Source organism: Borostomias antarcticus, assembly GCF_949987555.1.
Source record: "Borostomias antarcticus genome assembly, chromosome: 15".
NCBI classification, from domain to species: Eukaryota; Metazoa; Chordata; class Actinopteri; order Stomiiformes; family Stomiidae; genus Borostomias; species Borostomias antarcticus.
This window is the reverse complement of record NC_140248.1, coordinates 8,524,073-8,550,623: the sequence shown is the minus strand read 5'-3', so window position 1 is coordinate 8,550,623 and position 26,551 is coordinate 8,524,073. Positions and strand designations below refer to the sequence as shown.

The 26,551-nt window shown below is 42.7% G+C and overlaps 3 protein-coding genes across 3 annotated transcripts; 1 reads left to right on the top strand and 2 right to left on the bottom strand.

Moving 5' to 3' along the window:
• Positions 1 to 821: 821 nt before the first annotated feature.
• On the bottom strand, positions 822 to 2,054 carry znhit3 (zinc finger, HIT-type containing 3). Its single transcript, XM_084450496.1, has 5 exons — positions 1,920 to 2,054; positions 1,744 to 1,775; positions 1,576 to 1,647; positions 1,393 to 1,473; positions 822 to 1,202 (listed from the first exon to the last, which is right to left on the bottom strand). Exons 1-5 carry the CDS (start codon positions 1,985 to 1,987, stop codon positions 1,012 to 1,014), a joined length of 444 nt encoding a protein of 147 aa, XP_084306622.1. The 5' UTR covers positions 1,988 to 2,054; the 3' UTR covers positions 822 to 1,011.
• Positions 2,055 to 4,826: 2,772 nt separating this feature from the next.
• vkorc1l1 (vitamin K epoxide reductase complex, subunit 1-like 1) lies at positions 4,827 to 9,824 on the top strand. The gene is made up of 3 exons (XM_084450529.1): positions 4,827 to 5,025; positions 6,891 to 7,000; positions 9,553 to 9,824. Exons 1-3 carry the CDS (start codon positions 4,835 to 4,837, stop codon positions 9,777 to 9,779), a joined length of 528 nt encoding a protein of 175 aa, XP_084306655.1. The 5' UTR covers positions 4,827 to 4,834; the 3' UTR covers positions 9,780 to 9,824.
• Positions 9,825 to 13,547: 3,723 nt separating this feature from the next.
• gusb (glucuronidase, beta) lies at positions 13,548 to 26,254 on the bottom strand. The gene is made up of 12 exons (XM_084449623.1): positions 25,904 to 26,254; positions 25,341 to 25,526; positions 25,036 to 25,217; positions 24,770 to 24,912; positions 24,421 to 24,608; positions 23,978 to 24,127; positions 23,705 to 23,883; positions 22,370 to 22,516; positions 20,785 to 20,869; positions 19,795 to 19,971; positions 19,454 to 19,589; positions 13,548 to 14,648 (listed from the first exon to the last, which is right to left on the bottom strand). The coding sequence occupies exons 1-12, from the start codon at positions 26,117 to 26,119 to the stop codon at positions 14,497 to 14,499; spliced, it is 1,941 nt and encodes a 646-aa protein (XP_084305749.1). The 5' UTR covers positions 26,120 to 26,254; the 3' UTR covers positions 13,548 to 14,496.
• Positions 26,255 to 26,551: the final 297 nt, after the last annotated feature.

Sequence of the window (26,551 nt, the reverse complement as noted above, 5' to 3'; positions counted from 1 at the left end):
TAACTCAAGAATGTACTAAAGGGTTTTTTATTCATGAGTACTGTAGGAATTTGTTGCTTCAGGGCATATTATGTCTTTGCAATAGTAAAGACTGTCTTTAATGTCAGACTGCTGCATTATTGAACCAAGTTATCTTTTCATTAAGTGTAGGTCACCATGTTCTTTTGTATGTATTGTCAGTTGACTGACAAATCTAAATGCCTGGAGTAAAGGAAAGCTGGACATTTACAAAAAGACACTTTTGAAATGTAATGATATTTATGAAAATGTAATGGTCTTTACTGGAGACGTCACACTAGTGTTTTGCATGCAAGGGAAATGAACTCTCAACTTCTTCTGGAATTGTGTATCTGACATTTCACATATTTAACAATAACAAAAGATTAGAACAAGCTTTATAATCTTCAACTTGATACTGCTGCTGACCAAATGACAACTCTGTGCTCATCTTTATTTGAGGAAAAAAAAACATTTGTGCCACAATGCTTGGAATGCCATGACGTAACTTGATTGTGGGCTATTTATACTTGTGTACCACTACAGTAGTTTGTGATGTCTGTTGAAAATTTATTTTTGCATTTAAGTTGTGCATATCTAGGATTTGTGATAAGGGTACATTCAATCACAAATCCGGAGTAAATGTTTTATTTTAAGAAACATTACCTTTAAAGCTAGCTGTACCATCACAACTTTTATAGATGGGTGTGTACTGTATGTGCAAACTGTCTTTGTAATGGTTCCATGTTTAAAATAAATATTTTGCAACCTGATATTTGAGCTCTTATTTGTAAGTGCACTTTACAGAGGCGATAGACTGAACCAAAGGTTTTATTTGGTCTAAAAGTAAAATTATTACAAAATATATGATCACTTGACTCAATGTGGGTCATACAGTAGGTGGACAGCCTGTAAAAGGAATCCAAAAGTGAAAGAAAAAAACAATCCTAAGAATGACAGTCCCATCTGAATATGCACTGCAGCACTTCTGCATCATAGAAGTCACTCTTGATATTACTGCATTTGGTTAACAATACTTAAATTTCTCTCCACAACTGTCAAGCACTGGTCAGAAAACTCCACAAAAAGTGGCTCCTGCATAGCAGCTTTCATTGCTTCTGCTTTGCAGTCTGCTGCATCAATGGCGCGAATCAGCTGGCGGAGGTGGGGGTTACGAAGGAGATCTCTGAGCTCCTCTGATTCACCTGTAGTGAATGGTTACACACAAAAATGACATTTTAACACGTTTTCACTAATACACTTTTTCAGGCTAATGTACTGGACTGCATGTATGGCAACATGACTAAAGGTAAAATGGGGAATGTGAGGCCATAACATCAATGCATTAGTTTCAGGTTTCAACCTAAAAGTACTTAAGACAAACCCATTTTGTACCTAATAGTTGAAGCCTCTCAAGTGAGACTTTATCTGTGTGATCATCTTCATCCAGGAGATCTTCAGCTGTCCATGTCTCTGCTAGAAATGAACACCATAGACCATGTGGTTATTTGGCCAACAAACATGTTTGTGACACATACAGGTGTTGCCTGATATAGAAAAAATGATATCATAACCTACCGTCATTATTATAAGCTCTCTGTAAATCATGAGTTTGGGGCTGCAGGGTCGGTTTTGAGGGTAGGCAGGTATCTGGGGGAAGGGAGGATCGTCAAAGATGCCGTGATGGATAAATAGATAAGAAATAGATTGTACCGTTTCTATCAGAATCCGTACAAGGCGTCTTACCCTTGTGCGTCTTGTAACAATTGAGCGAGCAACTGTAGGAAACAAGATAGTTTATTGTGATGGTAAACAGAGAGCTGCTGCAAGATATAGAGCTACACAATCTAGCGAAAAGTTAGCTATGGCTAGCTAGTTGGATGTTTTTATGTAATCATACAATCAGTCCAACCAATACTCACTATCGGATTTTACAGGCTGGACATCGATATTTGGGTGTCCGGTCACTACACACATTACAGATTTGCATCTTAATTGTCTGTAATATTATCGCTGTTGATGTTCGCAAAATGACAATCTCTAGTTGCCTCAATAAATCCACGCGTCCCCAAACGTGAAAATATGCACGTGCATCCAGGAAACTAAGAACCAACGTAGAGACAAGAGGGGTGGTTTATGGCAGCATGTGTTTTAGTGACCCCTACAGGCCAGGGGGAAAATTGCCTTTACATTTGGCCTGCATCAAAACATTGTCCATATGTTCAAAAACGTGTAAACACAATCTTCTTTGTAATAAACAGACACAATCAACAGTTATGATTTTATTTTATAAAGCAATAACTGAACAGTAACGTTATCAAAACGAATAGACCCGAAGTAGCCTATAGAGTACATCCATTCAACCCAAACTACTCGTGCACAGTACACAGTGCACACTGGTTTAACTGGAGAGCTCCTAGGACCTCCAGTGATGTGGAATAGGAGCGTTCTCGAGACCAAGGCGTGTTCCTTTTGCCATTCACCAAGTCCGTTCGCTGGGTACGTCAGGATCATGTTACATGATCACATATCAGGTTCATCTTGACGCCGGTTGGATATCAGCGTTGCATAATTTTCCAAAATCTGCAAGAAAACATCACGAACGATGCACGGAATACATTAGACCATAGTTTAATGTCAACAAGAGCTGCAATTTTCTTCTGTTGAAAAATGGCAGCTGTACAACAAGAACAACAACAGCAACAACAATTGAGAGATAACGAGATAATGTTCACTGTTACGTGTCAGATGTTGAAACCTGCTGAAAACATATTTAACAAAAAATGCAATTGTGACAGACAACACCAGCACTCGCTCATTACCGGCAATAAGTCTTTCAAGATGAAGAGCTTTTGGTTCCTTTGCGTTTCAATTCGCTGTTGTGATATTTTTCAGCAATCTTTCGCTCGTGCCCAGCAGGACTATGGCGATTGGTGTTCAATCCAATTTCTCTCTTCGTTCTTCCTTTTCCACCAGCGTGACAGGAATACTCGGTTAAATTGTAGTAATCGTATTTGTCATAGTGGACTTCCTCAAAATGGGAAAATACTTCGATCTCTGTAGCCATGGCTTGGGAGATGATATCTGCTCTACTGTATGTCTGCAGCACAAGTAAACAACAACGATGTGTCGTCCACTGTTTATATTCATGAAAGTCACATGACCAGAGACCAATCTCTGATTTATCCTCAGTGAAGGACGCTGGGTTGAGTTGTGAGCGGACCACGACATACATAGCCTACTAACAAATTTACATATATCAACACTGTGGAATTAAAACGGACTAAATTCTGTCAAATGCTATCCACATTTAATCAACATTACAACAACCTACTTAAACTGACGGCCACAAGCGTAGTAGCTGACACCGCCACAAAGAGGCAGTATAGACTCGCCGATCTCTAAATGTAGTGGCGTTTTGTTTACTTAACCCAAATGTTAACTTCATTCCAAAGCCACATTGATGCACCATCAAAGACTTGTTTTACGCAGGCAAAGAAAAGTTCAATTTCCAAACGGATTCAATTTGGTAAAAAATAAATAAATAAAACACATCATAAACAATAACAACAACAACAATGTCCTCCCAACCAGCAGCAGTTGCATACTTACCCCAATTACCAGCCTTATATTACCTTAGATTCATGAGCAGTTTATTCGCCATGTAGGCCTAGCCTATATGGTTTACGCATGGGCTACTAGGAATTTGACTAGGGTAATGGCATACACTGAATGAGACGACATAGGACAGGGTGCAAGACAGGACAGTGCAAATACATGGCAGTGCACAAGTACATACAAAATACAGTGCAAATACAATTGTTGAAAAAAGATACAATATTACCAATAAAGGCACAAATGCAAATTACACAATAGAGCTACAGAAGGGAGGGTGGTGAGTGTGTGTGTGTGTGTGTGTGTGTGTGTGTGCAGAGTCTAGTGTGATAGATCAGCGATGTTTTATACAATGTGTGCAATGTGTGTCGTGTGCAAGTGAAGGGGTAGCAGTGCCCCCCACTGACTACCCCTTCCATCACTTGCACACGACCTCTGATTGTATCCCAACCGGACACACATTGGACACATTGTCAGTCGTGGGGGGACACAAGCTTTGTTGAGTCTGATGGCCGTGTGAAAGAAGCTGTTTTTGTGGCGCGGGGTCCCGGTCCCGATGGACCGCAGTCTCCGGCCAGAGGGGAGTGGTTCAAAGAGGCCGTGACCAGGAGGGGAGGGGTCGGCCACAATCTTTCTGGACCGTTTTAGAGCCCTGGAGACGTGCAGGTTCTGTAGGGATGTCAGTTTACAACCGATCACCGTCTCAGTGGAGCAGATGATGCGCCGCAGTCTGGCCTTGTCTTTATCTGTTGCATCTGAGTGAGATATGTGCCCCTAGTGCTCAAATCAAATCAAACTTTATTTGTATAGCGCAATAACTATTGATGATAATAATAATAATCAAATACAAATATAATACACATTTCCTAGTAAAAACTACCTGGTAATAAAACTGATTCTAATTCTGATTCCCTTTCCTGGGGATTCAGTTTATCTTATCTTATCTTATCTTATCTTATCTTATCTTATCTTATCTTATCTTATCTTATCTTATCTTATCTTATCTTATCTTATCTTAAGTAAGTGCTCAAATATAATTTTAAAGTCGAAATAAAGCATGTTTTCCTGCATGAAAAAATGTAGTCTGACAGGAGGTGCGAGACTGGTGACATTTCAGTGACACGCCCCTGTCGGTGTGGGGCGTTCTGACGCTTTTCCACGTCGCCGCTCTCGTTGTGCTCAATGGTAAGAGCCTGCGTGTCTCGAGCAAGGCCGGAGAAAGATGGCGGCGCCCGTCCTGAGAGTGTCCACCCCTCGATGGGAGAGAATAGCCAGACTCCTTGTTTGCCTATTGGGCATTATATTGTCCTTGTATGCCTTTCACGTGGAAACGGAAAAGGCTAGGGACTCCAACTATCGGGCCATGTGCGACGTGAGCAATTCGATCAGCTGTTCTAAAGTCTTCTCCTCAAGGTAATGTAATGAACTAGAGAGGCTCTGAATGGGACTGGGTGGCATCATTGTGGGAAGGGCTGCGCGGGCTGAGCTGTCAAAATGTTTGAGCAAGCGCACCTATTTCTGATAGCTTGCCAACTAGCTGTACAATATTTCCCCAAATGCGAATAATTATTGGTGGCAGTAACACGAGAGTCCAGACAGCTAGTCAGCTAGCACGAGCTAATAGTGTCTAAGGTGTAAAGCAAGCTTTGCTTTTTGTTACTAGCAAGCTAGCTAACATTGGCTATGGGAGGAGGGAGCTAGTATGCTATTGCTAGCAAAACCGCTAACTTAGTGTGCTAGCTGTATCTAGTTGTTTGATGACTTAAGTTGACAACCTACAATTGCACTTTATTTACACATGGGTACATGACCGATCAAGTAAGATGGCTAAACCTCTCTGACTATATATAAAGAAATAGTAGTGCTAGCTAGCTAGGATATGCTCAAAGCTAGCTGTTAGCCATACAGCTAGCTAGTCTAGCCGTATTGCCTGAAGCCAACACACAGAGCAAGCTAACCACATTAACCCCACTGTAGTGAAAATAAACAGTCTACTTCTGAGAGATAAGGGTAAATAACTATGGTTCCTAAAGTTTAACATGGAAGATTTAAAAGGCTGCTCTTTTTATACTGCTCGCTTCATCTAACGTTATGCTTTATTATGCCTTGCTAGAATAAGCCAGTTTATCGGTCTGAATTTGTTATGATGTGCCACCTCATAGGTTAGTCACTTAGTGATCTAGTTTGCTAATGTAAATCCCTGATGGCAATATTTTTCTAGATATTGTGGCCGGAGACATGAGACATGAGAACAACATTCATACAGGCACAGTTGGGCAGCACATGATGGGCAGTGATGAATGTCATCATATGAGGCCTTGGATGGTTTTGAATAACACATATGCAAAAAACAACAACAAGATTAGCTTGACCTTAAATACATCATTGTTAGTCTCAACAAGGAGAGCTTTTTAAGGTAGGGATCAGATGGAGATGCCCCAGGTCTCTGGCTGTGCTTGTGACCGTAGAGGGAAGTAGGCTAGTCTCTGTACTGTAGCTGGAAGACCAGAACAGTTAATAGTCTTAACTGTGGAACATTCAGCCTTCAAAAAAATTATTGTCGATGCCTTTGTATCATCAGGGCTTTAGGTAACATAATTTCCCCCTTCTAGGATCTGAGAGTTAAGTTATCTATATTACAGGTTCCCAACCTACTACTTCAACAAATGGCCCTTATCACGGTCACACAAAATTATCAAATGGTATCAAGATATGTGTGCATAAGTAACATACTTGTTTATTCTCTCTTCTCCTAGCTTCCAGCACAGACCTAGCCTTAATCTGATGCATGTCTGAAACTTTGAAATCTACTTAACTAGATTGTTCATTCTTTGCTTGCCTCTCGGTCTAGCTTAATGGGATATTCAGGGTCACTTCAGATACACACACTGCATCACACAAGCTTAAGCAAGGTCACTGGGGTACATTTTTGTAATAATAAAATTATGTAGGGCCTAAAGCGTTGTATGCTCAAAGTCCACAGTAAACAATGCAATGGCATGATCCTGTGGAGGCAGGGAGGAGATCCGTCAGACCAGCACCAGTGGTTGCAACACTACAACCCGTAGGCCCGGGCTACTTGATTATCTAGTCGTTGGGACATACAATATATGACCTGTGGAATTCAGGCTTGACAAAGGGCAGTGGTTTATTGAATCCAGCTGGACCTATGTATTGAGTGATAGCCTACATAGAACTTACAAGAGATTCACTTATATGAGACATCCTCAGTCATTGTCCTGGATGATGTGCATTGCTCTTTGTTTTTCCTTGTGTAGGTGGGGCCGAGGATTTGGACTGTTGGGCTCGATCTTTGGAAACGACAGTGCAATGAACCAGCCAAACAGTGTCTATGGAATTCTATTTTACGTTTTTCAACTGTTACTAGGTAAGATTTGAACTAGGCCTATTCATATGTGGCATGTCTCACTGAATCACCGAGGGCTGTTTGTGCTGATATACATGACCCCTCTGACATGCCCCTGTATCCCTCTCCTATATTTGACTGTCCCTGCCTCAGATGAGGCCTGCTGTGGAGGAGTTGGCCTATATTAGTACAACTCTCCATGTGTGCCAGATGGCCATGTCCATCACCACACAGGCCTGAAATTAGAGGTCTAAGTTGAAGGCACTCATACCTGTATATCATATTTAGTTCCCACCAACTAGCTACTTTTTATGCCTTTGATATTTAGTCTATATTATATATGGTATATTATATGGTCAAATTATTTTGGTGAGGAATTTCCTTTTTAAGGCTCACGGTGAACTCATAGCTTCCCCACACAACCCCAATGTCTTTGCTGACTCAGTTATACAACTTTGATCTGTTTGCATCACAGAGTCCCTTTTACTCATATCCTTTACTTTCAGTCTGATTACCTCTGCCCCAGCGACAGCGCAGGGCGAGAGGTAATATTTTTTTGGTGGCGTTTGTTCGATTTCTTGTTTGTTTGTTCGTCTGTTAGCAGGATTACACAAAAACGACTTGACCGATTTTCATGAAACCTCATGAAAAGGTATAGCATTATCCAACTTAGTACCCATTACATTTTGGAGTGATCCGAATCACAGACCAGGATTACGCAAAAACTACCAGACTGATTTTCATGAAACTCAATGGAGCGGTGTAACATGGGGCAACTTAGAACCTATAAAATTTTGGAGTGGATCTGAATCGTGGGCTGGGTCCACGAGTCAGCCAAACATGGCCGGCCATTCACCTCCATTAGAGACCAGATTTACACTAAAAGTACCATACTTATTTTTGTGAAACTTGGTGGAGGGGTGTAGCATATGTCAGCAAACAACCCATTAGATTATGGTATGGATCCGAATCACGTGATGGGTCCACGAGCCGGCCAAACACGGCCTTGCCGGCCATTCATCTCAATTAAATTTTTGGACCAGGATTACACAAAAACTACCGGACCGCTTTTCATGAAACTTGGTGGAGGGGTGTAGCATGGGTCAATTTAGAACTAATTAATTTTCAAGTATTCTGAATCACGGAGTGGGTCCACGAGCCACCCAAACATTGTTGGCCATTCACCTCCATTCATTTTTTAGACTTGGGGAGAGAAAAATTCCCCCCATTCATTGTCAATAGGGGGAATTGAAATGGCCATATCTCACCATGGGAAGGTCACAGTGACATGGGGTTTGGATTGACATAAAGTTCTTGACCTAACGACCCCCTTGCCCAGTATTCTATGTTCCCCTTGCCCAGTATTCTATGTTCCCCTTGCCCAGTATTCTATGTTCCCCTTGTCTAGTATTCCATGTTCCCCATGCCCAGTATTCTATGTTTGTCCCTCTCCTCTAATGTAATTTCAGCACTATGAATAGAATCATGCACCAGGAACGTGTCTGTTGAATGTCCTACTGTAGAACACCTGTCCTTCTTTAACCAGAGTCCTGTAAATCGTCTGTGTGCCACCATTAGTGCAGAGTTACCACAGAGGCACATAGCACAGAGGCTACCAGAGATGCAGGTGGCGGCTCTATCCCTCCTATGTAGGTGCTTGTTTTGAAGCTTTGATGTAAAGGTCAAATGCAGTTTACTGTGACCAGCTGTCCAAGGTCTGCTTATCTCAGCAGGCAACGCATTTAAACGCATTAAAGGACAATGCTCGTTTTTGACAACCTGGACCTTATTTACGACATATTATAAGACGTTTGACTCACCGAGATCACTTTGGTGTAGTTCGGAGGCCTGTAGAAGAAATGTAAAATCCAGCGCGAGCCAGTATATCCATGTAATGGCGGTGATCGGGGCAACGAGAATGCAGCTTCTAAAAATCTATTTTCTGCTGCGAAACAGTTGTTTTCATCAATCTGTCTTCATGAATCGCTAGTTGTGCTTACATAGAGCATAACTGTTGTGGTTTTCACATGCCATGATCTTTAGAAATGTCTTTCGAAACGAAATAGCTTCCTCACTTGCTCCAGCACTAATGCGCACAGCGCGCAATCGTTGCTCCAGCACGCTGTGCGCATGCGTGCTGGAGCAAGTGAGGAAGCTATTTCGTGTCTAACGACGTTTCTAAAGATCATATTACAGAGGCATGGGAAATACCACAACAGGCCTATGCTCTCTATGTAAGCACAACTAGCGATTCATGAAGACAGATTGATGAAAACAACCGTTTCGCGGCAGAAAATAGATTTTTAGAAGCTGCATTCTCGTTGCCCCGATCACCGCCATTACATGGATATACTGGCTCGCGCTGGATTTTACATTTCTTCTACAGGCCTCCGAACTACACCAAAGTGATCTCGGTGAGTCAAACGTCTTATAATATGTCGTAAATAAGGTCCAGGTTGTCAAAAACGAGCATTGTCCTTTAAGAAGACTCCTCAATAAAGTACCTGGGATCTTTTTTTTGTGTGTGTGTGTTTTCACACATCAGTCTCTAATCTGTGCTTCTTTCATTGCAGGAATTACAGTCAGTGCAATGGCTGCCCTCATCCTCATGACGACGTCCATCTTATCAGTGGTGGGCTCGCTTTACCTGGGTTACATCCTTTACTTTGTCCTAAAGGACTTCTGCATCATCTGTATCACCACATATGCACTGAACTTCATTCTCTTTATCCTCAACTACAAGCGACTGGTTTACTTGAATGAGGCCTGGAAGCTGCAGCTCCAAGACAAGCAGGACTAAGGTGTAGAGGGCAAGAAAATTATAACAAACAAAAAAGAAATGTGACCTCTGAACTTTGGACTTGCCACCAGGAGACCTTGCTTCTAAACAATGTTTATTCTGCTGTGTGTTAAAAAAAGAAGACAACCTATGGTTGGGGCCAGACATCCAAATGTTCATTGCATACACGGAAGGATTTATTCATGGGAAAAAGGTTTCGGTTTTCGGTATTTTTCGGTTTATTATTTTGATTATTTTTTTTACATTTATTTTCCCCCTTCAGGAATGAGTTTTGGAGGAAAATACATTCAACACAAGCAAGCAGAGATATACATCTTTGTGGAGGACACTCCTCTCCTGAACAAAAAGGATTAGAAAATGGAAGACATCTGGAACTTGAAGGTGTTTACTTGAAATAGTTAGGAAGGTCCTGTTCCTGTGCATTGGAGCTGTTATAGAACCAGAGCGGAACTAAATAATGGGTCTCAGAAATAGAAATGCATGATCAAGAGGATATTGCACAGTCTGCAAATATGATTCCATTTGGAGGTTGGGAAGAATTAACACCATAAAGAATTGTTTTTGTTATGTTTACACTTTACAGCAGGTTTCTTTGTTTTGAAGAGGACCACTAAGATGAGAAGATCGGAGAACGTGAGGAATTGTGTGTAGATCAGTCAGATTATTGTTTCTTTTTTTGCAATTCTGTAAATAGCTGCTGAGCAATATTCCAGGCTAGATTGTGATTTAGTGGTGGTATAGACTTTTAAGTAAAAAAAAACAAACTTAAAAAAAACACCAACAAAATGGTATATAAAAAAAGAAAATAAGGAACAAAACAGTAATTGAAGTCATCATCTGGGTGAACAAGTCTGAAGATGTGTTTGCAGTCTGTGTGACATCTTACGTCCTGCAAACCAGCGAGGCATGCCGCTCAGTTGTGTGGAGTTCCTTGTCAGTGCTCACTGATCATCTCCTTGTCAGCGGTCAAAAGGCACCTGAGAAGTCCTCGAGAGCAGGTTCCCTTCCTCTGCCAAGACTACTCCATAGCAGCACCCTCACTCTCTTTTTTATGTGTGAAAAGCATTCCTGACCACAACATCCTACAAGTGGATCCATGAAGACTTATGTGCCTAGAAGAGATGTGAAGTGAATTACCTTTTGTTTTTGGGAGGGATGTATGTAATTTATCACCACTCTTGCTCATTGTCTCACCATTGTTATTAATCCATTGCTTTTTATAATCACTGAATTGTGTGATGCTTAACTAAGATTCCAGTTACATGTCTAGCCCATAGAGATGGGTCTCTTGTCTAACCCCTCTCCACCAAAGTCTAAACGACGGAGTGCAGGCTGCCAAACAAGGATTGTCAATCACCTCAAAGGGTAGAGCATCCCGTTACGGTAGAAGCATAGAAAATGTTAACAGAAAGTAACCATGATGAACTTTGAAGGCATTTCTGCAGACTATTGGTTTTGCTTGAGTAATGCAGGTTCACTTTCTGTCTCGGTGGTCTCTCGGTGGTATACCTTGCCACAGCCTTTCAGTATTGCCCAAGGTGTAAAACAACCTGGGCAAGCTAGAGCTCCAGCTCTAAGGGGAGCAAATTAAAGATAGTTAATCCGCTTAATCAATTCAAACCCCACTGATGTTTGTGAGGTGTCTCACTTTTCAGATGATACATTTTCTAACTCCAACAAGCACATGTTGGCCATTGTACGATCTGATACCAGTTTAGAGTAACACTGAACATTTGTACAAGTTGGTTAATTAATTTCTGCTGCTGCTGGACAAAGTCTATGTCCCTGTGTGTGTCTTGTCATGGAATGCAATTTGTTCACGGGAAAAAGGCTGCTGCTCACCATGACAGAGGTTCAAACTGACTTTTGATGATATGCTTCCTGTTTCAAGTATAAATTCATCCATTTGGAATGGCAGTGGGGAATAAGTACATTGTATATTTGTCTGTTACGGGGATAAAAGTAGTATACTGTATTTTTGAGAGTATAAGGTACATGGTAATGTTCTCACTGTTCATTATTTTAGACAGTATTTCCTATGGAACTTATCAAAATTGTATACATGTCAAACTCACTGAGATTATTATTGACCATTTTGTCATGATCACATCTGGAAAAGGCCTGTACTTTCACATATAAGGCAAAACACCTGGGTTCACTTAAAAGGAGACTGGTTTTTATTTGCAAAAGTAGATCAATGTTGAGAAGTTGCTAAGTTAGCAATACAGTTACTTAAAATGAGCCATGTTCATAGGTCAGAATTATTGAGTCCATGTTACTGTTTGATGGTTTGTGTGACTAAAGCAATAGTTGCTCAGGTACTAGTTCCAGAGAGGTGGGCAGTGGGTGTTTGGCATGTGGAGATTGACCCCCCATAAGTCAAAGCTCTCAGAAGCTTGTGAAAGTGTTTCTAACAGGTGATTCATATAAGATGGAACAATTATATTGATAAATCTACCTTTATGTAAGGCCCCTCAACTAATCAGTGTCCTGTTCATAACTATAGAATCCGACCCCAAGGTATAAAACTGCCATGGTTGTTGCATCACCAATGCCATCAAACGTGCCTTCTGTTTGATCACTGGGCCTTGAGCCAATGAAGAGCAACAGTAAAGCTTTGACATTGAAGAATGAAGAACAGTAATTGGCACTCCTACTAGCCTTCCTTGGGACATATTCTGATAATTGAAAACCCCCCTAAGATGTACAGAGCAGTACTTCATAAAAACGATCCACTACAATGTTCTGTCTTGTATAAGTGGTCATTCATGTTTCCTTATATTCTCCCTATTTTCCAAACTTCCATTACACATTTTCACCTTTAATTTTTCTTAAGAGCTAGGTCACGTTTTATTTGCTATAAAAAAATGTTTTGTCACAACCACAAGATTGTAAAGTTTTTTTTTTTTTCTTTGTCTGACTAGAGATTTTATTTCACTCCTAATGTCATGTGAATGGGCTCTCCATGGTCAGTGATGTCCTTTAGCTGTATACTAGAATATTCTAGTAGAGAAAGGACTGACGTGTTAGGAATAAATGTGTCAGCGTAAAATTTATCTTAAATCAAGTTTCTTTGGGAAGAAAACTGTTTAGTTTTGCGTCTGTATTTGCCAAATATAAGTTTTAAAATGCTGTATTTTCTTACGTGGAAAAGTGTTACAGGAATGGTAGGAGGGTGCAGAAAAACAATCGGATGAAATGCAGCTTACTTTGTGGGAAACTGTTGCAAAAGTTAACACTACAGTGGACATTTTAAATTGTGTCATTGTCGTGTGGAAATGGTCTACCATTAAAACATTCCCTCTGAAGCAAGCTGTCTACCTTGTTCTGTTCATCTGAGCAGGATATGTAGATGGATAGATCTACTTTATTGGTCCCCAGGGAGAAATTGTTGTTAAAGCAATAAGGACAATAAAGAGGCCCAATCGGGATTAAGCACAAATTTACAGTAATCAAAATGTACAAAAAGGATGTACAATATATTAAAAAAAAAAATATATATACAAGACTGCAATACAATTAAGATCAGTAAACAAGTGTATACTCATAAATAACTTAGGTTGCCTGGATTGTGCAAGAAATATGCCTAAAATGTGCTACAGTGTTAAGTATGTCCATGTTGATAACTAAATGAAGGATGTGTTATGTCAAACAATGATGTATGCATAGTTCACTTGCATTTTGTATGCAAAGAGTAGAATATCCTACCTTAATTAAGCACATAGTAAGCTCTGGAAACAAATGCATTATATTTAAAATACTCTTTATTGATGATTTGTGTTAACAATTTTTTTCATATACAAATCATGTTTCCCGCTTGACATCATTCTAGCACAACACACACTCATTGCAAGTTCGCACAACGCATTCAAGATCAATGTATTGTTCTGTAAAAGCTCAGACCTGCTGGCTACTGCTAGCAATGGGCGTAGGACCTCACAAGGCCAGTGCACCCTGTATTTATCAGAAAAAGTGTCTGCAAAGGATGACAGACAGACAAGATCCATTTTCATCTCCACAAGACCAGATGATGAAAGAAAAATACAGAATTTAACAGATGTAGACAACATGAAGTCTGGCAATGGGATGGGATATCAACAGTATAAGATCATGATAAAATGGTAAAAAAGGAAATAACTGATTAGGAACAAGGGGTAATATTTTCATATGAATGAAGGGAATTATATCTGTGGTTCTCTAGTCTAGAGGCAATATGACACCAAATGGAATGTTTGGAATGCCCTACAGATAAAGACCAACTTGGACTAGTGGCAAACAAAGGAATGCATGGTGTCTCATATGCATGCCAAGCCCCGGAAACTAAACAAATCACTTTTGTCGTCTACACATGCCATGTCAAAGGAGGATCCATGAGTCATCCACTTGACATACATAATGATGACTACAAATAAGGCCAAAGGTAGATTCTGTTGATTCTGTGAAGTTCATTCAGATGTTGGATATATGTTCTTCTTCAACACATTTCCCATTTACATTGATCTAATGCAGCATTTCGGATCCATGTTGTCAACACATGCATAGCATCGTGAACATAAAAACAGGGACAATCCCTAAAGTTACAAAGCAGAAAGCTCACTCAATCAATATCACGCTGACTGTGCAGTGCTGTTTATGTGGCTGTCATAAGGCACTGCACTGAGAGGCGGTTTGTGCTGTTAAGCAACCATCTTCGACCCCTCGCCCCCAGCCCCAGGTGTCACAGCAGGCAGGGGAACTTGGCCCAGTAGGGGAGTTGGCCAGTCTCGTTGGCCAGCCTCCAGTACCTCTCCTTCAGCAGGAAGGCCCCAGCCTTGGGCTGTCTTTGGCGGCTGAAGATGCCCTTCTTGTTCCCCACGACGCGGGTGACCGCTGTAGAAAGAAGAGTGTTGAGGTATTGGCATGTCATGTACATTAGGTCAAGTAGAATTTGACTTGGGGTGAAATTAGATCAACTGTAGCCACCATTGCCCCATCAACTAGATCAGACTTAAACCTCTTTTGGGATTGTTAGTCAAAGATCATTGGCTGGGTTTTAAATATCTGAGTGTCATGACATTCTGATCTGTTGCTGTTCTGGTCTTAGGAATTCCAAAACACTGGGGGGAGTGGCTGAATGTCAGAATGAACTAGGGCTGCGAGCAGCAGTGAGCAGGCCCTCGCACCCCACGTGTGTCGGGGTGCAGCGCCGTTAAAGGGTGTGCTATTTCGGTGTCCAGTACTGAGAGAAACTTCCTGTCACCAGTAGGTGGCGCTCTAAGCGTAACTCAATACCGACGCATAGATGTGTTCAGGACGGTACCTTGATGAAGCGTGAGAAATGTTGTGTAAATTGGATAATGTATGTAGGAGTTATGAGGATGTCCTGTAAGCAGTAGGTGGTGCTATAAGTATGACTCAATGCTGACGCACAGATGTGTTCAGGATGCAACCTTCATCAAGCGTGAGAAATGCTGTGTAAATTGGATAATGTATGTAGGAGTTATGAGGATGTCCTGTAAGCAGTCGGTGGTGCTATAAGTATGACTCAATGCTGACGCACAGATGTGTTCAGGATGCAACCTTCATCAAGCGTGAGCAATTTGGTGTAAATCGGATAATGTATGTAGGAGTTATGAGGACTTCCTGTAAGCAGTAGGTGGCGCTATAAGTATGACTCAATGCTGACACACAGATGTGTTCAGGATGCGACCTTCATCAACCCTGAGCAATTTGGAGTAAATCGGATAATGTATGTAGGAGTTATGAGGACTTCCTGTTTCACCAGTAGGTGGTGCTTTAAGTGTGACTCAATACCGACACATAGATATGTTCAGAAAGCGACCTTCATGAAGCGTCAGCAATTTGGTGCAAATCGGATAATGTATGTAGGAGTTTTGAGGACTTCCTGTTTCACCAATAGGTGGCGCTATAAGTATGACGCAATACTGACACATAGATGTGTTCAGGACAGAACCTTCATGAAGCGTGTGAAATATTGGACAAATCGGATAATGTATGTAGGAGTTGAGGACTTCCTGTTTTATGGTGAAATGTAAAAATTTGGCGGGGTGCCACGGCAAGGCTGTTTGGTGAAAACTCAAATTTTTTTGATAACTTTTGATCACAAAGGTCTTAAGATGAAGCTGACCAAATATGAAGTTGATCGGATGAAATCTGTAGGAGGAGTTTGTTAAAGTACGAGGCATGGAAATGATAAAAACAAGGAAAAAATGGCACATTAAGAGCAAAATGGCTGGCTTCCTGTTGGATGTTGGGTATAGCTCCAAGAGACATTGTAGTGTGTCTCGATGAACTACATATGCCCACCGAATTTCGTTTGCCTACATCAAACTGAAAGGTGGGGCTCGCCATTTTAAATTTTCCAGGGGGCGCCGTTTTGCCACGAAATATCAAAAAATTTTGATATTCCATTTTCATCGATGTTTAGGCCGCCAAAAAGGCATTTTTTTGGGGAGAAGAAGAAGGTAGGAGAAGGAGAATAATAATAATCCTTACAATTTCAATAGGGCCTGGCACCGCCAGTGCTCGGGCCCTAATTATGTTGTCGCCACGCCCACTCCTGCTTTGCTTGCACAACACTGGACTCTTATCAAGCACTGGGCTGGCACAGACTCAACATGCACTCACCACACCAATAAATCATTCCCTTCTCTGCTCCATTTGCATAGACTTTGGTATTGTGGTGAGTTATGTATGGTGAGTAGAAAATTAAGTGAAGAATATTGACAGTGAAACTGACATTCCTATAAACTCTAGCCCCTTTCGGGACTGTAGGAATGGCCGTTGGACGAGCTACCGCTCTCCGTATCTACGGTCCCTTGTCCCCCCATAGAAAAGCTGTCCTAAAAAGTCTCTCCCATTCCTCTAACAAGTGGCGTTTCTCAACAAAGTATCGCAGAGAAATTTCAAAGATACTCACTCATTCAGGAGGGTTTCACATACCTAGAGGTGGGTTTAGAACACTTGGAATTGCTAATAAACATGTTTAATATATCTTATTCGACGTCTGGAAAACTGCTTTGCGAAAAATGGTCTTCTGCGTTTGTTTTTGGTCTTTCGCCATGCAATCACTGCACTCACTAGCGCTAAGTTGCAGTGCAACAATAAATGTGATTAAAACAGGTGTTTCAGCTCCATGCTTGTCGCTGAAGATTTCAGAAGATGGGCAGACATTATGTGAAGCTTATAAAATGTTGAAGCCTAGATGTAGCAATTGCAGAGAACAAATAAAAATGAAATTCAAAGGATATTTCAGAAAATCTCTCATTCTGCACCATCATCCTGCACCATCAGTGGGGGGCGAGGCAGACACCTTCTCGTGGTGCCCCCCAGTCGGTAGCTGGGATTAACCACCGCAAGCAAAGTCTGCCAACTGAGGGCCACCACCCGGGCTGGCGTTCGGCTGCCACAGGCGGGGAGGATAGCCGGCGGAGCTTTCTGGAACTCAGAATTCTACACCTGGCCTGTACCACCAAGGCCCTCGTCATCCTCCTCCAGGAGACCCACTGTGTAACAGCAGATAAACTAACTAACTATAAATTTTGCTCTAGCTGGGTTTATCCTAAGCAGGAAGCATGGCCTTGCTAAGTTCATCCATCAAAGGTTGAACTGGACTCTCGCCGCCCAATCCCCGACTGGCTCGGAGATTGAGTGGTTGTGCGTGGACATTGCCGGCTTTAAAATTGTCAACGTCTACAAGCCTCCGCCCTTGTGAATCACACCAGCGCATCTCCCAGTCTTCCCCCACCCCTGTCTCTATGCTGGCGACTTCAACTGCCAGCATGAAGATTGGGGGTACAGCACCAATACCCCAGCTGGCAGCTAACAACAGCCTGGCCCTGTTGTACGATCCCAAAGGAGCAGCCAGCTTTGTCTCCGGTCGTTGGAAAACTGGAACGAATCCTGACCTGGCATTCGCGAGTGTTAGCGCTCATAACCAGCTCCCTGATAGACACGTGCTAGGAAAGTTCTCACGGTCCCAACATCAACCATCGCTGATAACCAAGCCATGGACCTCCGCCCGAGCCAGCCGGTGAAGCGATGGAACTTCCGAAAGGCCAACTGGAAATGCTACCGCCTCCTTACCCATAGATCCACAAGGTGCCTGATCTCTGGCTTTAACCTGCTGCCCTCCAGCATGTAAGAGCGTTCCTCTCTTCCTGGTGGCGCCAACTCAAGATCCCAAAAATCTGGAGAGCCCTAGTTGTTGTGATCCCTAAGCCGAACAAGCCTGAAGGGGACCCCAAGCGTTACCGCCCCATCTCTCTGCTATGTCTCCCCTTCAACATCCTCAAGTGTCTCATCTAGTCACTTTGATGACTCAAGACATAGAGGACAGCTTTTCAGCCAAAAAGAAGGCCAGAGCAGTCTTTATAGACCTGGTGGCTGCCTACGACAACGTATGGCACCGCGGCCTCACCTGCAAGCTGCTCCGCCTGCTTCCGGAAAGGCACATGGTCAGCATGATCATGGAGCTTGTCCGAAACCGCAGCTCTATCCTCACCACTGGTAGCGGACACCTTAAAGACAGCGTCCCCCAGGGATCTGTCCTGGCCCCCCTCCTTTATAACATCTACACCTACGACCTGCCAATCACAGTCTCCAGGAAGTAACATGACCTTGCGCTGGTGTACTCCACTGGAGACTGGCAGGCACTAGCGGCATACCTCCGGAAATGGAGATTGAAGCTCAGCGAGGTAAAGGGCGGCCTTCCACCTTAACAACAAGGAAGCCAAACGTGAGCTCTGAATACACATAGATGGAACACTCCTGCCATGCGGCGCCGAACCAACCATCTCGGCGTGACAGTGGACAGGTCGCTCACGTTCCGCCGACACCTCGAGTCACTGCACAAGAAGTTAACAGCTCGTGTGGCATTGATGAGGCAACTGGTTTGATCAGGCTGGGGCACTGGTGCAAAAGCAGCACGTACGGCAGCCCTAGCCCTGGTCTACTCGACCAGTGAATACTGCGCACCGGTGTGGTGTCACAGTGCTCACAACCCTCATCGATCCGCCTATCAACGAGCCTGGGGGGGGGGGGAGGACCGCACCTAGTAACCCAAACGATGAAGAAGTCCGACCACAACTGGAAGTCTTTTTCCGAATTTGTCCCCAACATTACCATCCTTTCTATTCCGAAATTGTGTTCATGTCATCAAAACACAAAGCTAAAAAGTAGAAAAAGAAGCATTTGCGTAACCCCCGAAAAAAAACAATAGAAGTTCTCCAGCAGCAAAAAAGAGCACAAACTATCTAAATGCGCTTGTTTATTGTTGCACTGCAACCTCCTGCCAGCGTTGGCGTTAGCGAGTGCAGTGACTACAGGGCACAACACCAATAACAAATGCAGAAGAAGACAGACCATTTTTCAAAAAGCAGTTTTCCAGAGGTCGAATAAGATATATTAAACATGTTTATTAGCAATTCTGAGAGTTCTAAACCCACCGCCAGGTATGGTGAAACCCTTCTGACTGCGTGAGTATCTGTGAAATTTCTCTGCGACACTTTGTTGAGAAGCGCCACTTGTTAGAAGAGCGGGAGTTACTTTGCAGGACAGGTATGGGGGGACAAGGGACTATAGATATGGAGAGCCGTAGCTCGTCCAACGGCCGTTCCTACAGTCCCCGAAAGAGGCTATATAAACTCCAGTCCTACATGCTGACTCCTCCTTACTTTGCGCTGTCATGAAGTCCGCAAAGTTCCAGATGAGCTCGCCGATGACATACTCCTTTCTCTTCTGGTCAAACACGTTGTGGTAGTTCTGCAAGACTTCCTTCTGGTACTCTTCAGTAAACATCATGGGAGGATCCTTCAGGGAACAATGTAGTCTCATTCACACATGCTGAATGGGTGTTCTGCTCTCTACACCTTGGCATTCGCAAACTTTTCAGCATGTTCCCTAACTGTTTCCGGACGCTAAGCATCAAAGCATGACCTTGAAATGTTTCTACGTAAGTGTCTATGTACGTTCATACACGTGCAGTGGGTCATGCGTACGGATTTGCTAGCCTCACCGTATGTAGCCCTGGGACCACGTCGGCTCCATATTCACTCTGGATTATGGGTTTCTGGTACTTCCTGTACCAGTTCTCAAACTGGGTCTTGAGTTGGATGGGAATGATCTCAAAGTGACCAGGGTCATGGTACCAGGAGAAGTAGCTGTTCACACAAATTACATCCACGTACGGAGCCTAGGTAGAGAGAAGTACAGATGTGACAATTACTGGTCTTTGTCATAGAAATTGTTATCCTCAGCCTTGTCCCAGTTTCACTCTACCTCCCTCAACCTTTCACATGCAAAACCCCTGGCTGTGCTAACCTAATTTACAACAGGATGACATCTTCAGGAGGTCGACACACTCCACTTTCAGTCTGGCCTAGAGTGACCTTCCATTGTTCTATTGTCCCTACCTGAAACCTATTCAAAATGTACCGCGCTTTCTAATATCACCTGTGTGAACTCTTGACCACTGTTGATGATGTCTGCCATTTAATATGACGTGTACAGATGGGTTAGCCAATCACATCTCTGGAAGCATCACATCCGTGTATTGCTTGAATATAAGACCGCCGAACACCAGTTTCACTTCTGTCGGATGAACCACTCACATGCGTTATCCTGAAGTCCTTGCGCTCGTATGTTTTCCTAATAAACCAGACTTAACCTCTTTGAGCGAACCTTGGCAAATCCTTTACTTTCGATCAGATTTCGACATTTTCAGGACATTTTCGCGGTTTTAATGTATGGGGCTGCATTCAACTTTGTTTAAGCTTAGCAAACTGAATACCAGGGAAACATTTTTCTAAGATGTATCAGTGACAGTAAGTGGGGCCCTGCCCTGTGAGCCAGGGAATAGAGTCAACCTCAGGGCATAGGTATGCACCCCAAATACCTCTACATTTCGATGAGAGCTTTAGAATCCTGCACAGTCAAATGGAGGGAATAAACTAACTCTGTAGGACTCCCTAAAAGATAATGAGGTGAATGGAGGGAAGAAACTCACGCCTAGGTCCCTGGCATAGTCACTGCATGTCACAAAGGTGACAGGTCGAGTGGGGTCCAGAGATTTGGTAAGCGCTATTACAGTCCTGAAAAGTAAGAAAAAAAGAGAACAAGAAGAGAGGAAGGGTAGAGGCAGCATTGGAAGGAAAATGGAAAAGGTATGTTATGGTTCAAATGATTGAAATGTTGCAACAGATGTGACCCTCAAACATGACAGTGCCGAAGTGTGAGCTTTTACATCTTGGTGTGTGATATGCTTCTCATTCTCAGTTTGGCTCAATGTTAGATTGGTATCTGAAATGTAATAGCTGGGTATTGTAAGCGGACATTCCTGCAGTGTGTTTGTCCCTCCCAGCCTGAGCCTTGAAGTGATGGTGCTCTACCAGTTCCTGCCCTCTGAACGGGAGGGCCCATTACCTCTTAGACTACATTCCACAGATCATATCACCAGAGCAGGCTCTGACATACACACGCAAGGACTCGCCCACACGGGCATAGAAACAGGGGCGGACTTACCCATTAGGCAAAGTTTTTTTTTATTTTTTACTTAAAGCTAATAATAATTTCTTTCTAAAAATCCATATGCTAAATAACGTCAGAATGCCTAATTCATGAGTGTCTCAGTCAGGTATCTCCCTCCCAGTCACTACAATGGACTATTCCATTACTGCACATCTGTGGACATGATTCAGACACTCTCTGCGTAATACAGTATTTCAAAACTGAAGCAGATAAGCTAATGTTACTCCAGCAATGCTAACAAAAGGAGGAAGCAGGAGTAAACTTAGAAAAACAGTAAAAAAACAACAACAAACCTATCAGCTTTTTCACGGCAGCTACAGTACTTACAAATCTAACAAATGGCAACAAGAAGCGCTAGTACTGTGAGCAAATACTAGTACTAGTAGCGAAGAGGCGCTATCTGCAACCTTACAGGAGAATCCTCCTTCGACTGGAGATGGTAATGTAGCTAATGAAGATGGTAATAACAGATAATAAATAACTAGTGAGTAGCAGTCACCCTACTAACCATTGTCAGGTGAGTTTCTTGCCCCAGCATTAATTCAAGACAAGCTAAGTCACTGCCAAGCCCGATGATTCATAATCAGTAACTAGTTAGCTAGCTAAGTTAGCTTAATATGAGGTGATTAACGTTATGTGAGACAAGTAGGCTCACTAGCTAATGTATCTAACTCTACTCAAAGTAGTCAACGGTTATCTTACTTACATCTTATAATTATCAGCAGCATTGCTATCTTTAGTAGATGGGCTAGCATCAGTGTAATGCTATCCAACCAGACAGTAAAAATACCAGTAGAGCTGTTAAATAAGGATTGAAAAGGGTGGAGAACAAGGGAGGTTTAGGGCCCCATGTCTGTTTGCCCTGGGCCCCAAAATGACTAAATCCGCCCCTGCATAGAAACGCACACACATGCGCAAACACACACAATTAGGTTTTTGTTGACAAATGTTTTCCTATTGTTCATAAAATACCTGTACCCCTGGAATACTTTGAAATGTGCAGCCTACAATGCTCCACAACAGTTCAAAGTAAGAAGCAATGGGGTAGAATCACTTGAACTTACTTGAAATAGTATCCAGCAGGGGGCATCTCAGCAGCTGGCTCATTAGCTACGGACCACATGACCACAGAGGCATGGTTCTTGTCCCTCCTCACTAGCTCCTCCATGACCGCCAGGTGGTGGGACAGGGAGGCGTTCCCAAAACTACGACTAGTGGAAGACAGATACATTGTCACCTCATCAATCACTGACTCAGCTAATGATTGGTCTGATCAATGCTTTTGATAGTTATATGTCCCATAAAGATGATGAATATAGAGATGGGACCGATCCGATCCAGCATCGGGCTCCAATCCAGACTTGGTTCATGGATCGGGTATCGGTATTCATTCATTCAATCATAGGCTACAATTCACATTTCCCTCAGTCCAGTGTCTAGTTCACCAAACTAGCCTACCATTCAGACTGTTTGCTTATGCTTGCATACATTTGGTGTGAAAGCAAACCTTATGCTGAAAAAAGATTAAAATAGTTTGTAAAGAACATTCGTGAGTGAAAGTCTGGAGTTACATGCATTTCTCAAGTTGGTTACACTAGACCGTGGCGGAGGATTTCCAATAGCAAATGCGCCTATTTGGCAATATTTTGGATTTAAACCCAATGCTAATAGGGGACCTGATAACAGTAATGAGGCAATCTGTAAACTAGAGCCATTTCTCCCTCTCCTTGTCGTGTCATAGTGAAATATGACACCGTTGCTCTCTACTGAGGCTGAGACCCACTGTTGCACATGCGGTTGAGTGACAGGAGAGCAGAGCAGACAGGGGGTCTCATCCCAAGCTTATATTTTAGGCTACAATTTACTTTTTCTTTGATGAAAGTGGGCACTGATATGAGAAAATGAATATATAGACTAAGTAGGATTCAAGGATTCTTTCATTGTTAGGCCTACATCCAATAAACAAGTAGCCATATGTTGGATAAAATTGATGAGTAAAATTATTATGTTTTGGCTCCTCAAAAACAAGATACAAAATATCCTAATAATAATAACAACAGTTCAATGCAGTAGTAGCAATATACTAAGAATATGGTGTGTGCAAAGTGTATAAAATGTATGTTAATCATAATAATTATTCAAGAAAAAAGACAGCTGATATCGGTATCGGATCGGTATCGGCAGATATCCAAGTTCTGGTATCGGAATCGGATCGGAGCTGAAAAAAAGTGGATTGGTGCATTCTAAAGATGTTGAATATAAGTTCATAGGCCGATACAGGAAAGCACAGCTGCGCATTTTTGGGGGAAACACACACACTGTGTTCTGTCACTACTGGTGTTCTGTCCTCACACACTGACACCTGAGTGACCTCTCCAGGTGTCAAGGATGACACTCACATGTCTTTGATCCCAACCCCAGGGCACTCGTCGATCACCACGATGCCATGGCGGTCACACATCTGCATAATCTCCTCGGCGTAGGGGTAGTGGCTGGTGCGGAACGAGTTAGCCCCCAGCCACTTCAGCAGGTTAAAGTCTTTCACTATCAGTGGCCAGTCCAGACCCTTACCACGGATCTGACAAACAATTGGGGAAGAGATTAATAACTTATTTACATACTGAATGGTTCAGAATGCTGGTGTAGTTTTACTGCCCCCTAGTGATACTCACATCAGAGTCCTCATGTTTGTTGACTCCATGGAAATAGAAGGGCTTGTTGTTGATGAAGAACTGGGTGCTGGTGACCTGTACAGTGCGGATGCCAACAGGCAGTGTATACACATCCTTGTATATTGGACCCTCGCCAGCAGTCATGTGAACCTGTGGGTGAGGACATCATAACGCTTGATCATAATGCTCATCTGTTACTGCTTATAAAGAGACTATAGCTATAAAATACATTACTTTGAACCCAGAACGAAAGTACAACCACACACATTCATATAAATCAGATGACATACTTTATTGAATATCAGGTGACTACAACAGACCATACTCAAGCTGTCATGTACAATGAAATGCTTACTTGAGAGCTTCTCCTCTCATGTTCGTTGCGAGTCAGATGTCATTATCAAGGCGTGGTGCATAATACAAATTCAAATTAACTTACTTACCTCCATAGAATACAGATAGCCTGGATTATCATGCATTAGATATGGCCACCACAGATTGACATCCACAACTTTGAGGACCCCAGACGGTCCGGTGGAGGAGGCCACACAGTGGCCATCTTTATCTAAAAGAGTGACGTTTACTGTGGGGTTGGGACTGCCCAAGGCTGACACCTGATAGTTGACCACACCTACAGCACAGAGGAGACAAACATCACAATGGTATCCATGTGATATAACTGATGTAAAGCATGTAACAGTTTAAGATGAGTAGTAGTAGTTTCTGCAATTGAAGGATCTTTACTCTCACCAGTATTGAGCTTACACTCACCAGTATTGAGCTTACACTCACCAGTATTATCAGAGAAGCTTGTCACCACTGTGATGTCATCCACATATGCCTTGGGAGTTGTATATAGCAACACTGGACGATGAATTCCAGCATAGTTGAAGAAGTCAAAGTTTGTGTTCTGTACAAAGTAGCCAGCGGGGTACCTGTTCAACAAGTTCAACAAAAAACAATATATTATGTGATCAAATCATAAGATAAGACATTAATTTAAATTTTGAAGTGTGAGTCAATATTATGGTAAATTGGATAAATCTCTATGTCATTACTTGGAGGGGTCGTTCATGTGTTGGATGGTCCCTGGAGGGAGTGTCTGCAGGGTCAGGGTGTTGTTGACAGCGATGGTGATCCGACAGGGTCCACCTGGCTCTTTACGGATCACATCACCTATCTCTGCCTCAAACGGAAGATGGCCGCCCTCATGTTCTGTTACCTTCACCCCATTGATCCACTGGCAGCCAAAAGAGAGGGAGACTGCAATTACACCACCGTGGCTGCAGCCAGCCAGTGATACTTCTTCTTAACATGAAAATAATCAAATTAAGTTGTCCTACAAAGGGGATACTATACTCACGACAACAGAGTAGTAGTGTGCACTTCCCACTCGCAACACTATTCTTGTATCCTTATCAGTAAACCATCGTGCAGGTACCACCACCTCTCGATCATACCACACCCACCCCACGAAGTCCCTCAGCCTGATGTCCTGAGTGATGTCATTGTAACTGGCAGGGACCGGCATGTCAATCACAGGGCCAGTCTGGACAGACACAGAAACACAAAGATGGAAAATAGAAAGAACGGGTAAACTGTTTGAATTGTGGCATAGAATTATCTTATTCTCCATAAACCTCTCTTAACCCCTATGCATTTTATAATCGTCATGATATGTGTAGGTACATATGTAGATGCAACATAATCAAAGTGTAGACCCCTTGCGCATACGTTGCTAGCTTCATAGGTCAACAACTCCCTATGCAGCTGGACTATATACTATCCCGCCTTTGAAAATAACAGTAGCTAAGCAACTTTTATTTAGATTACTTTTGCAACCTGAACATGCCTTTGGGCAGGATTATAGCATAGCAGTTTGTTAGCTAGAGTAGAAATGTTTATGTTATGTTATTAAATGTTTACCTTTGCGAGGGGACGTTTGTACCATGCCTGTTCAAAGCCCAAGTTCCTGTTGGCTGAGAAATCGGCTCTGAAGTTCCACACCCCGTTCAGCTCTTTGATCTCGCGTGAAGAGGACTCTCGAGGAAAGAGCATGCCACCGTCCAACACATGAACAACATTCCATAGTGTAGACAGCAATACAATATTGCGTAGTGAAAACATTCCTTGACACCCCATCCTCAGCTGTCATCTACGAACCATGAAGCCCTCAGAGTCAAGCGAAGTGAACGCACACTGTTAGTTAGCATACACTTCTTCCTCTTTGGGTTTAACGGCTTCTTCTTTTTGGGGTTTCCAAGCTTGCACCACCACCATCGGTCAGCGTACACGGTCACGTGACAAAAAATATCACATGACCAGGTCATGTGATAATTATTTTGCCTCTGATTTAACCCATAGGACAAATGGTGCGTTCGTTTGTGGTCGGAGATGGCAAGTCGCAAAATACCTACCTCCGACCTGTGTGCATTCGAGCTATATACCATTATATCACAGTTACCTAGTTATATCTAGTGCATTCGAGCAACTGGGGGCTGAGAAACATATCCGAATTTGCGACGAGGAAGTGCGAGTTCATGCGGTGTTTTATTTAATCATTCCTAGTAGCAA